The sequence below is a fragment of the Mus caroli genome, unplaced genomic scaffold (assembly GCF_978045245.1).
Source record: "Mus caroli unplaced genomic scaffold, Mus_caroli_1 scaffold_8, whole genome shotgun sequence".
NCBI classification, from domain to species: Eukaryota; Metazoa; Chordata; class Mammalia; order Rodentia; family Muridae; genus Mus; species Mus caroli.
The window spans coordinates 623167-636881 of NW_028227263.1; the positions used below are offsets into that span (position 1 = coordinate 623167).

Genomic DNA, 13715 nt, shown 5'->3' on the forward strand with positions numbered 1-13715 from the left:
AGCTCTTGGCTAAATCCTCTTTGCTGCAGTTAATGAGAATCCCCACGTTCCCTTCCACCCTGGGCTATTCTCAACTATCCAGAGTCTTAAGTTCTGCACAGGTGGGGGTTACCCTAAAAGGTACCCTAAAACTCCCTGGATTTTTTCCAGAGGGTGATGGGTCGCATCTATAATCCCAGTATTTGAGAGATGAAGGCAGGAGGATTGTGGCCAGTTTGAGGCCAGCCACAGCAACATAGCATGACCCTCTCTCAAAATCCTCCCCCCTCTCCATATATGTAAAATAAAAATCAAATAGTGAGTGTGATGAACCCCCCCCCCTTTAATCCCAGCTCTGGGGAGACAGAGGCAGGTGAATCTCTGTGAATTCTATGACAGCTAGGGCAGCAAAGTGAGACCCTGACTAAAAATAAAATAAAACACCGCCGCCCCCCACCACCACCGCACTGGCGTTAGTTAGCCTTTTCATCTCTTCCCACAAACTGGCAGAGTGGTCGCCCAGGGTCCTGCGGGTTAGAGGCGGGGCTGGCCCACCCTGTGAGCCTCCCCTGTCCAAGGCTGCTCCCTGGGGCCAAGCTAGAGTTGGGGGCACCTCCCATGCAATGGGGGGCGGGAACAGGGCGGGGCGAGGGCGCGGCTGCAGGTGACCCCGTGACCCCCGGGGCGGAGAACTGGGGGACCCCAGGACCAGAGCGCTGGGGGCGGAGCAGCGCGGTGCAGGCAGCTGGGCTCAACCTTCCTCCCGCCTCTGCCGGTCCCTCTGCTGGACCCAGGGCGTCCGGAGTGAACACATCATGCAGGACGCGCAGGACAGCGATATCGGCCTGGAGGGCTTGACCCGAGAGGGAACCTCTGCGGACCGAGAGTGCCAGCGGGGACCGGAAACAATCGTGCACGAGGCACAGGACGCAGGAACCCCCAACTCAGGTGGTAGGACCTTCCCTGAGCCGCTCTGCAGGAGGAGAGCGCAGGGACTTGGGTGGAGGTTGCAGGGGACATGGACGGAGGGACAGACAGACAGACAGACAGAGAGACATGGTCAGTCGCTGCGCGGGGGTGGGGTGGGAGCTAGTAGTGCCCCCTTGAGGGAACCTGGCATCCCTAGAGGGAGTCTGTAGCATCCTGGAGAGACCCTGTTAGACCCCCGAAGAGGGACCTTGCCTGTCCCCTGGGGGGACTTAGGTCACCTGGTTTCGGACTCCCTCGGAGGCATCCCCAGCTTGCTACATCTAACTGCTCCTGGCAGATGTGAGTCTTCGGATGTTTTTACAGGCACTATTAATACTCTTAATATTTCCGCGCTGTTGTGGAGATTTATTTGGGAAGTAAAGTAACTCGATGACTCGAAGTCATAACGGAAACTGCTGGCAGAGCAGGGAGACAGATGAGGTCGGGAAGCCAGGAGGGGAGGGGGAGTCCTGGCTACTAAGTCATCACCTTGGATGTTTTTATATGAATAATTTTCAAATAAATGACCCAGGAAACGTTTCCTGCATGTTATCCTCCCAGTTCAGAGGTTATTAAATAAACCCAGAGTGGGGTGTCAGGAAGACGTGCACTTGATCACACAGTTGGAGTTTGCTGGGGCTGAGCCCTGGAAAGGATGCTCTCTCTACCGTCACAGCCTCCCTCCCTGTCTTCACTTAGACTCCCATGAAGCAACTTATCCCATGTTCTTTTCAAGACGACCCAATTTGGCTTTTTCAGCATCAAATTAAGGTAGAGGGGCACACCAATACCAGGGTAAGAGCCAGGGCTTCTGCCAAGGCTGGTGCTGGTTGGCCAGACCACTCTATCCCCCTTTCCCTCCCCCTCCAGCTCATATTTCTGTCCTTTTTGCAGCAAACCAAAAATGCCAGCACTGGGCTGGTTCTGGGTGAGCATCTCACTGGGTGCTGGGCACTAGAAGCAGGACTGTGGGTGTTAATCCTCTGACAACTGTAGGCAGTGGGACATGGCCTTTCCCACTCCACAGACTGGAAAACTGAGGCTTCATAGAAGACAGGGTGGCATCACCTGGGTGTAGCTGTTGTGAGGGTCCCCAGACTCCATCTCAGGCAGAGTCTAGATCATGCAGCCAAAATCTGACGAGAGAGCCTTATCTTGGCCTGTGTCTGCCAATCATTGTAGCAGGGAGGCCTGGGCTCTGCTTGCTTCCTGGACGTAGGCCAGGTGGGTCTCAGGTGTGGGCATCTGGGTTTCCTTCTGCAATAGGCTGGGTAGAACAGATTCTGGATGGGCATGGGGGCAGGATGACCACCACATTTGTAGAGGGAATCCCTCCGGTCCATCCCTCTACATCCCAACATTTATTCGGGCCATGTGCCAGGCAGGCTCTTGTCTCTCTGCCACCCTGGGCATCACCAGAGACAGGAGTAAGATCCGAGGACTGGTGGGCCAGCTTTAATATCTGGGTTTACATGGGTGCATGGTCCCACCCCACAGGCATGCAGAAATGCTGGACATGTGTGAGAGTGGGAACAGCTTGGGATAGAATCAGAGACCCGAAGCTGATAGCATTAGCTGGTACAGACTGCAAGGGAACCTCGCACTGCAGGACATAGAGAAGCCCAGTGATCAAGGTTGCTCCGTCGTCGAAGTTTGAGCCTGAGAGGACAACCTCGTGCAGTGCGGTTGTGGAGGACAGGGTGAGCAGGAATGGAGACTCCAGAGCTGGCCTCAGCTCTGAACCTCTGGTTGCCTCCATACCTACTCTGTAACTTATCCTCAAAGCCTAGAGTATTGTGAGAGTGGGCTCAAGCCTGTCACCTGCCTCTTGTCCCCAGCTCTCTTCCCAGTGTGAGTGAGGACTGTCCTCCTGGCCATCTTATTCCCATCCTTCTGAGGGAGGACACAAGCCAGGCAGGGGGAATGTGAAGTGTAACTGCTGTTGGGGCTCCTGGATTGAGGACCTGACAAAGACAGAGGATGGAGCAGGGAGACCCAGACATCCCAGGTGCAGCTTGAGCTGGGTGTGTATCAGGGGGATGGTCAACCAGAAGGCTGGAGCTGTGGAGTCAGCAGAGGCTCTGCAGTGCTTCACTGTGTTGTGCAGATGTGCATGATGCGGATGATGAAGGACACAGGATAGTGGGCAGGGGTACCCTGAAAGCAGAGCCTGAGGCATGGGCACAGGTGTGTGTGAGTGTGTGTGTGTGTGTGTGTGTGTGTGTGTGTGTGTGTGTATGCATGCATGTGTGTGTGTATGCATGCATACATGTGTGTGTGTGTGTATGTGAGAGAGTGTGTGTTTGTGCATGTGTGTGTGTATGTGTGTGCGTGTGTCTATTGTGTGTGCAAACATGTGTGTCAGTGTATGTGTGTCTGTAATGGATCTAGAGTCACTAGATTCAGGGCTGGGCAACTGCAAAGCTAGGGTTATAATGACTGAACTTTGATGGGATGGAGGTAGAGTGGAGCGGATCTTTTGGTTTATTTTTGTCAAGTTGAGATGCAATATATAAGATTTTTCACAACTGTTACAAGTATGCTCACTGCCATCAAACCTTGCCAGGTGTCTTAGTTAGGGTTTCCACTGCTGTGAAGAGACACCATGACTACGGCAACTCTTATAAAGGCAAACATTTAATTGGAGTTGTCTTATAGTTTCAGAGGTTCAGTTCATTCTCATCATGGCAAGAGCATGGTACCATCCAGGCAGACAGGCATGGTGCTGTAGAAGGAGCTGAGAGTTCTGCCTCTTGTTCCAAAGGTGGCCAGGAGAAGACTTAGCAACCTAAGGCAGCTAGGAGAAGGGTCTCCAAGCCCACCCCCATAGTGACACACTTCCTCCAACAACAAGGCCACACCACCTAACAGTGCCACTCCCTGGGCCAAGCATATTCAAACCACCACACCATGTCAAGTAACCACCACCTGACTGTTCTCACCCCACTACTCTGTATATCAGACATAGAATGTGTTTTCTTCCCTGGCTCAAGGAAGAGTAATTCTCCCACTAGTCTATGAACCTGTCCAGAGTCCCACATGTGTCAATGACAATGGCAACCATCTTTGTGCAAACTGTCTGTATAGCCTGTTCTCAGAATGCTTCTCCATTTCTTTTCTGCATGGCAGAGTGATACTCCACTGTACCAAATGTTTTACACAGCCACCATACCACAGCCAGTGGCCCAGGGAGTAGATACCTGGTGTATTTTTACCTTGGAGCTGTCTGCAACAATGCCATAACAGAGAACTCCAGACAACTCTACCCAAGAGCCTGCCCTCAGTTCTTTAGTGTAGCTACCTAAGTGAAATCGCTGGGTCTGACAGCTTTGCCATCTTTAACTTTAAAGAATTACTATTACTGGGCTGAGAGGTGGCTCAGCAGTTAAGAGTAAGTGCCACTCATGTAGAGGACTCAAGTTCAGTTCTCAGCACCCACATCAGATGACTTTCAACCACCTGCATCTCCAGCTTCAGAAGGATTCCATGTTTCTCACCTCCTCAGGCACCGACACTCATACGCACATACCCCACATGGACACACAGGGATATAGCTAAAACTAATAAAATAAATATTTAAAACTTTATTCTTATTATTTTGTTGTTGTTGCTGTTGTTGTTGAGGGTATGTATGATTGTGTCGGTATGCATGCATGCTGCTGCACATGTGTGAAAGACAGAGGACAATTTTGTGGGTTAGTTCTGTCTTTCTACCTTGATGTGTGGGGTCTGGGGCTTGAACTCAGGTTGCCAGGCTTGTGTGACAAGAGCTGTTACCTACTGAGCCATTTCACTGGCCCTCATTCGTTTCTACAGCCACTTCCTTATTTTATATTCCTGTTAGGATGGCACAAGGGTTCCAACATCTCTAACAACATTTGGCATTTATATAATTTTATTTGTTTGAGACAGCAATCCTGAAGGGTGTGATGTGGTCTTGCTTTGAGTTTGTCTGGTAGCTGGTTGCCCTGAGCATCATCAGGCTATCTGTCACCTATCAGCCTTCTATGGAAAAAGGTCTCCCAAAAGACAGTGGGAGCAGACTTACTTCTAAATGTTTGTCTTCTTGTTCTTTTCTAGAGTGTGGATATCAACCTTTATCTATTGTGTGGTTTGCAAATATTTACAGATTATGTCTTCCCCTTCTCCATAATATCCCATGATACACAGAAATCAATTTTCATGGTGTTAGGTTCATCAGTTTAATCAGTTTAGCATCTCTCTCTCTCTCTCTCTCTCTCTCTGCTGGTGTCATTGGCATCATCTCTAAGAACCTACTGCTGGTTGCAAGGTCACAGACTCATCCCAGCCATAAGAGTTTTGTGGGTTTTGTCTTATATTTAGATCATTGATCCAGGTTGAGTTAATGTTTATATATGGGGTATGGAAAGGGCTCAGTATCATCTTTCCTGTGTGACTATCTAGTCATCGAGGCACTGTCTGTCAGATGTGCCACCCTTTGGGGGTTTGCTTTTGAGCATATTACCAACAGTCACAGTCACCAAAGCTGACCCTCAACTTTTGATGAGCATGTGCAATTTATTAGTCTGGGTGTCTAGGTGCTCTGTGGACACTTCCTGGGAGGCCAGAGACACTGAGGATGTGTCTGGTCGGCTTGACAGCAGCCCATGCTCTGTCTTCTCCAGCAGTGAGGAGGCTGGTGCAGACAGCACTCCAGCAAAGCCTTATCCCCCTAGTCTCCAGGTGACCACCGGATGTGGTCAGAAGCTGATGCACTGTGTACGTGGCAGGTTTCCCTACTGTATTATAGTGAAGTAGAGAAAACTGTCTTCCTGCTCTGCAAATGCATACAGAATTCCATTATCATCAAACAGACACCGTGGGGCACAGGGTAACCACCTTCTCAGTAGTAGGGCATGGGATAGCCACCTTGTCAGGAGCAGGGTATGGGCTAGCCACCTTCTCAGGAGGAACAGGGTATGGGGTAGCAACTCTGTAAGGAGCAGGGAATGGGATAGCCACCCTGTCAGGAATAGAGTGTGCCGTATCACAGTTCTGTTCTCCATGTTTATTCCATGGTTTATACTATGCCAAGGACAAGTCTACCCAGCAGAGTAGTGACCCTCATCCCCACCTATGATATGGGGCATGATGAGAGTCAACCTCTATCCTCTTTAGATCCTGTGGCAAACTGGCACTCAGTTATTTCTTCCTACTGTATTGGCCTCTCTGGCCAGACTTGGACCCCAACTGTCTGGACTGGCATCTCACTCATATTTTCTAGTGCTAGCACAGGGTCTGGTCATGGCAGTTCAAAGAAAATCAGATAGATAGATGAATGGAGAGATAGACAGATGGATGAATAGTGGGTAGGTAAATGGCTGGCTGGTTCATAGCTGACTGGCTCACTGGCTAGATAATGTACGTATGTGTGGATGATGGATGGATGGTTAGTGATATATGTAGGTAGATGGACAGTGGATACATGGATAAATGATGGATGAAAAGTGAGAGAATAGATGGATGGATGGGTAGTGAGAAAGTAGATGATGGAAGGAAGGGAAGTGAGTGGATGGATGATGGATGGATGGATGAGTAGATGGATGGATGTGGATAGATGGATGTGGATGGATGAAGGGATGAGTAGATAGATGGGTGGGTTGGTGGATCAAGGATGATTGAGTAGTGAGAATAAAAAAAGGCTGTATGGGAAATGGGTGAGTGGTTGGACGAGTTACAGATGGATGAATGATGACTGAATAACAATGAATGATGGGTGAGTGGATGATGGATGACTGACAGATGGACAGGTGGAGGATCAGGTGGCTGAAAGCAGTGCATTTTGCCTGCTCTTCCTGCCTTGCAAGCCCTTTCTCATCTTAGACTCCCCTAGCACTCAATTGTCAAGTTCTTAATCTTAGGAGACATTTGACAGTCATGGGTTTGTCTTCAGTCAGGGGCTCATTGTTGGCTGCTAGAGAGCAGGGAATGGATTCCAATTCATACAACTAACAGCTGTCTACAGATGCTCTGCAGAGCCCCTGCCTAGCCTGATTCATGGAGGCTTGGGTACAGAGAAGTGAGGCCAGGGGTGAGGGAAGTCTGGAATTCAGCTTGGGCCCCAGATCTGGGGTTGCTGGCTTTGGTGGAAAAGAAAGTTTTCTGTGACTATCTGGCTGCTGCAGGGAGCCACACCCAGAAGGCAGGGCTCACCATGGTCTCCTATCTCTCCCCAGCCCAGCACCCAGCATTGTTCACCATTCCGTCTCCATCATGCCTCGGCCTTTGGTGCCAGGCACACGTGACAGTTTTCATGCTGTGTAATGAATTGCTAAACGCCTTTCCAACCTTCAGAGATCCATTTGATGATGGTCACGTGGCTATTAGGCAGACAAATTACTAGTTTTGTGTGTTTGTCAGTGGGTGGGCTGGGGTGGGTGGGTGTGCCCAGGAGCTGGCTCACCAGTGTTTCCTTTCTTCCTCTATCAGCTCATGGGGGACATTCACTCTCTGTGAGCCTTTTCCCATGGCTCCACTGGGCTCAGGGTTTCCCTTGTACAGCCCAAGCCACAGAACCCCCACGCACCAGGATCCCACCCCACTGGGCCAACAGCTGTGTCCCTATCTGCAGCACACTCTGCTAGGCCCTGGGCATGGTGTGCAAACACAACCTCAGCACCTGACTTTAATCCTTTCCCTATTCACACCCAGGAACAGACTCTACACACACATCCCCTGTGGTTCCTAGTGATTTTAAAACTCGTTCAGTGCAGAAGTCTCTGAAGGGACTGGAGATGTTTATCCACTATTGGCGTGGCCATGAGAGAGCAGATGACACAGGTCACCATTATCATGCTGCTTCCTGGGAGGTGAAGAAGCAGGGCTGGGGGCAGGTCCAGCATAGGTCCAGCCTGTGACTCTTCCTTGCGAACTCAGTGCAGTATCTCTAACCTGAGCCCAGAGGACCCCTTCTCTGCAGCACAGAGTGATCTTCAGGCTCTTCCTAGGGCAGCTCATGAAAGGGTGGGCGTCTGGGCTCTCTTTCCATGGTTCATGCCCCCACTTTCAGACAGGTTCCCTTCTATTTTCCCTTCAGCTCTGTCTACTACATGCTCATGTCAATGTCAGTTATTGCTTGGCCCCATCTGCCCTAGCCTGTCACTACTGAAGTGGCAAGAGGGAAGATGTCAAACAGAGCAAGATGACTCTACCCCTGGCCTTTGCAAGGCTCCTTGAGCCGCCTCTGGTCCTGTCCTGCAGGAGAGCACTCCTGTCTCCCTTCACTGTCTTCCCACAGCTCCTATCCTCTGCATTCAGCCTGCCCTGGCCCGCCATAGCCTGGCCCTCCCCATAGTCTCTGTACATCAGTTCCTCTCCCTGCTCCCACCAGGAGCTCCTCATTCTGCTCTGTGGTCCATCCCCTCCCAGGCTATCTCTGATGCAGAGTGGCCACTCTCTTCAGCACCAGTCTCCTCTCCACAAGCACAGACACGGCTGCTCTGTCATTCTTGTGAGCACTGTACCCACATGGCTGCTCTCAACATGGACAAGTTCCAAAGGACAGGGAGGATCTTTAGCCTCTTACGCTAAAGTTGAATGAGACCCTAACAGGTATTGCCCAGGGGGCGCAGAAAGCCCTTATACAGGGCTTTTTTTTCTCAGAAGACCTCCTAAGGAACTAAGCCACTGTTTTGTTCTTTCTTTGTGATCGATGGTAATAAAGTGGCATTTAGTGACACATCTTCAATTTGGATATTGGTCTATTATTGAAAGGTGTTCCCCCTGATGTTCGAGTGAGAGGACTGGGCAGATAGAGTAATGCATAGATAAATGGATAGATGTGAGTATGGATGAGTGAATGGGTGAATAGGTAGCTGAATAAGTAAACGGGTAGACGGTGGCAGTATGGGAAGATAAGCAGACAGAATGAGTGGGGAGATGGATGTGTGGATGGGAAATATCTGGGTAAATGGATGGATGAGTAAATGAATGAGGGTGGATGGTTAGATGGAGGGGGTAGAGGGATGGAGAGATTAGTGGATGAAATGGATGATTGCATAAATGGTTAAATGGGTAGATAATAGGTCAAAATAATTTGATGGATAGGTGGATGGGCAGACAGATGGATAGATGGGTGGATGGATGGATGGATGGATGGGCAGATGGGGGTGCATGGATAAGTGGATGGATGTGTGGTTAGATAGGTTAAAAGGATGAGTAGATGGTGGGTAGATGGAGAGACTGGTAGGTGAATGTAGAGATGGCTGGAGAAATTGAGTATAATATATGACCTCTATAGACCTAAACATATGCAAATAGAACTGTCTCATTCATGCCTGGAGCAAAATTTTGCACTAGCTCCTGTGTCAAATGCAAATGAGAAAACACACATCGAGACTGGTTTGTGGTTATGTGGTGACAGCACCCCTCATATTGCTTCCGTGCCTGTGGGTGTTCCTGTTTGTTTTCTGTTTCAACTTTTTCCTCCTCAATGACTCTAGATTTGTGGAATTACTGCAAAGGCAATTCAGGAAGTCCTCATGCCCCCACACCCAGGCCAGCATCTCACACTAAAGCAGTCCGTGGCCGATGCTGACATCTGATTGTTTCAGGAGACTGGAGGGTATGGAGATGTGTTTTTCACGCATGTCCCTTCTGGCCCTTTTACTCCTGTTACTTCCCAGAGGCCCAGGGCACATTTACTCAGCCTGATTCCTTGGAGTTCTGTTGACCTGACGGTGTCTCAGGCATCTGTGTATGGCAGCTGCTCAGACATGGGTAGACAATCAATCAGTAGGACCTTCTCCATGTGATTGGCCTGAGACTGTAGGTTTGGGAGAGGAAGGAACAGAAATGAAATGCCATCTCATGCCATCAAGTTGAGGACACACACTGTCAGCATGGTTTCATTTCAGTCAGTGTTGACCATGGTCATGTGGCTGAGGTGTCACCAGGCTTCACTGAAAAGTTTTTGTCTATATTTTGCCATTTTACATAGTAGAAGATTTCACAGATCTTCCCTGACCCCTGTAGCAGGGATAGAGCCCACAGGCTTGGATGCTCCAGGCTAGGCAGGCACTCTGCCACTGAATCATACCCCAGTCTCTCACTGGAGGATTCTACCTAGAGGCTCTACTACTGAGCCAATCTCTCATTGTAGGATTCTAGGTAGGTGCTCTGTCACTGGGTCACTCCCCAGTCCCCTCACTGTGGGAATATAGTTAGAACCCTACCACTGACATACACCCTAGACCCCGTAGAAGGTCGTAGGTCAGAACCATCAATTTAGAAGCTGTTTTCACAGCTGCACCTGTTGTGCTGCTGACAGTTCATTGGGTATATAAATTAAGCAATATCTGATTAAGAATAAAATCAAGCCAAGCAGTGGTGGTACATCCCTTTAATTCTAGCACTCAAGAGGCGGAGGCAGGTGGACCTCTGTGAATTTGTGTCCAGTCTGGTCTACAAAGCAAGTTCCTGCATAGCCAGGACTACACAGAGAAACCCTTGGGGGGGTGGGGAGAAATAAAAAAAAATCTACTTTAGACTCTCACTTGGGCAAAGCTCCACAGAGCTCTACTTGACCTCAGGAGATATCCCAAATTCCCATGAAGGCGTCCCAACTCTTGTCTCAACAAGAGAAATATTTTAAAATGTCGTTGGTTTTAGCAGTAGGCACATCTCTACCCTAAGAGAGCCAGAGAATGTTCTGGAACTTCTACAGAGATTCTTAAATAAGTAGGCCTATTGGAACAACTGGGGTATGGCTCAGTGGCAGCCTTCATGCTTAGAATTCACCAGTAAGTATTCCTAGGGTCAGTGGTTTGGTGACAGAGATGAGACTAGAGTTTAAAATGTTGGCTCTGAATCCAGTGCGTGCTCTCTCTCTCTCTCTCTCTCTCTCTCTCTCTCTCTCTCTCTCTCTCTCTCTCTCTCTCTCCTTTCCCCTCCAATCCCTCCCTCCCTCCCTCTCTCCCTCCCTGTCTCTCCCTTCTCTCCTTTACTCCAAATGGGAATTGTCTAGAGTGTATGAGTGGCAGTCCTTAAGTACCCCCAAGGAAGACCTGGAGATCAGCCTTTAAAATAGTCCTGGCCATCTCTCCCATTTTCAAAGAGACACACAGCTCAGTAGCCAGAGGCCATGTGTTAGTCTTTGGAGGAAGTGCACAGAACACCTTGGGCATGGCAATAGCAGGTGGCACATTGGCTACCTGCTGAAGGCCGAGGGTCCTGAGATCTCAGTGGGACATCCAGTTTCCCCCAGACATCCTGGAACAGCTGCTCCCTGGGGTGGGAGTCAACAACTGCAATACAGCTGTGCTTTATAACTGGTACTCTGCAAGGCAGACATTTTAGTGAGACTTACGTCATCATAGCCAAGAGTAGAACAGGGTAGTGTCTCCAGAGCAGACCCCAGACTGGATCACATTGCACAGTCATGCCTGGACTTTAAAATTACATTGTCTGGGACCTAAGAGACAATGGGTCTCTTGTGGTTAAGAATGCTTGCTGCTCTTACAGAGGAACCAGGTTCACTCCCAGCACCCACACAGTAGCTCATGACTGCCTGTAACTCCAGTTTCACTGAATCCAGTGCCCTCTTCTGGTTCCCACAGGCTCCTGAATACACATAGCCACATAAACTCATGCAGACACACACACACACACAGAATAAATGTTTTTAAAATTGTCTTGCTTATTTAACTTTCTTTACTTACTGATTTGTGTGGAAGTCTGAGGACAACCTGCAGAAATCAGTTCTCTCCTTGAACCGCATGGATGGCAGGAACTAACTCAGGTCTCAGACTCGGCAGCAAGTGCCTCACTCACGGAGCCATTACAGGAAAGACCGTAATGTCTGTTTGCTTGTTGTGTAGCCCAGGCAGGCACACTTACTATGTAGCCCAGGTTGGCACACTTACTATGTAGTCCAGGCTGGCTGTGAACTCCAGCTACTCCTGCTCCCCCTCCAACCCCCTCCAGTTGCTGGCATCACAGACAGGTAGCGCCACACCCTCATGTTACCTTGCCTTGTCTTCCTACCCCAAATAAATCCAGGAGCCAGCTTGCCTATGTGAGCAAAGTGTAAGAAAATAGCTCGTGTTAATCACGAAGGAAGGGGTGGGTGAGGGGCTGAGAAGTGGGAGTTGGCCCAAGTAAGGCAGAGCTCACCCTGGGCCCCTTGAAGCCAGAACTGCTGGTCCCACAATGCCTCAGGGCTGTGAAGTGAAAAAAACCCACCCAGTGGCTCCCAGCACTAGATGCCATGTGGTAGCCCCAGGGCTGTTGCTCAGCTCTCTCTACAGACCAGTCCCCAAGTCTCCCAGGGAATGTGTTCCTGGAACTGGATGTGCCCAGTAGACACTCTCAACACCTACCCCTCCCCTTTACAACCTGGAGGTTTGACAGCACAGTGTCATTTCCACACAGTGTCACACCCCGATGTTAAATATATAATTTGATCAATTTAACACAAACCCACGTGTCCTTGTAACCAACAGCAGCTGAGGTAAGGACAATGCCCATGCCCTGGAGACGCCCCCTCTCCTCACTGGGGTATGATGATGCTTTCATATTCTTGAAAGTAGATCCAGTTACACAAGACAAGGGTCTCGTGTCTGATGTCATATCTCCGTGTTTGTCACCTGAGCGTCTCCTTGTCCCTTGCTGGCAGCTGGAGAAATGGCTCAGTGGGTGTAGTCCCTGCCACACATGCATGAGGACCAAAGTTTGGATCCCCGGAAGCCACATAAAAAGCTGAGCTTGGTGTACACCCTGGGGAGATTGAAGACAGCAGGATACCCGGGCCTAAGTGGCTGGTTTAGTGGAGCTTCAGGTTGGGTGAGAGACCTTGTTTCAAAAGCTGAAAGCGGAGAGCGCTGGAGGGAGACTGGATATCAAGCTCCACAGGTATACGCATGCACACATACCACCCCCCCCCCCCACACACACACACGGACCCTGGACTGTGTCCAGTCTAGATTCAGTATGATGACACTGCAGAGAAGGTTTTGAGAGATGCAGGGCTCCATGTCTTAGGAAATCCCCACAGGGGGAAGCCATCGTCCTGGGTCATAAGACAGAAGTGAGTCTGCTCAGAGAACAGCAGCACAGCAGGTCTCATCCGATGGATCCTGAGTTTTGATTTTTATTTTTTTTTTGGCTGTATCACGTCTCTCCTTCTCTGTGTAGATGCCAGGTGGGCTTGTGTGTGGCTGAATGGGTACTTGCTCAGCAATGGTCCTGAGCAGATGGTGCTGGAGGAATGAATGAAGCATCCATGCTGCGCTTTGTTTTCTGTGCTCACAGCCCAGGGCCCATCTTGGGATGGAGCTGCCTGAGTTGACTTTTGTGACAATGGGGATGTAGTGAGATTGGAGGGGGAGCTGCTCTTGTCCACTGTAGACCCTGAGTGGGTGTCTGATATCAGGGTCAGGACTCCAGAGCTCTAGAGAGAAGGGTGAGTGGGCCCCAGAGTGGCCTGGTCAAAGCAAACCCCTTCTCTACCTCTGAGAAGGTTCTGGGTCCTGTGTAACTAGGCCCTGCTTTGCCAAGACCAATTCTTCAGAGGGTCTTTCTGTGGCGTCACAAAGGACCTCCCGTGAGAAGACTCCCATAAGGGTGACTGGGTTTGCTTGTCTAGGACATCAAAGGCTCATCTGAATGAGCTCCAGCAACCACTAAATCCACATGACTTGTTTCTGGAAGTGTCTGCAGGATGCATCATTGTGTGTTAGGGTTCCTGGGAGTAGAGAAGTAGAAGCCCCAGCCTGAGAGAGAAAATTTGTTACAAGCTCTGGATCACC

General features: G+C 49.8%; 1 protein-coding gene across 6 annotated transcripts in view; it reads left to right on the forward strand.

Moving 5' to 3' along the window:
• Positions 1-739: 739 nt before the first annotated feature.
• The window catches only part of Ano1 (anoctamin 1), a 146647-nt gene continuing 133671 nt past the window's right edge, over positions 740-13715 (forward strand). The window contains exon 1 of one of the 6 annotated variants that reach the window (XM_085841125.1): positions 740-930. In XM_085841125.1, coding sequence (XP_085697251.1) covers positions 795-930 — 136 coding nt within the window. In that variant the 5' untranslated portion in view covers positions 740-794. The remainder of the gene's footprint in view (positions 931-13715) is intronic. The other 5 variants (XM_085841124.1, XM_085841119.1, XM_085841120.1 and 2 more) reach the window with 5 other exon arrangements.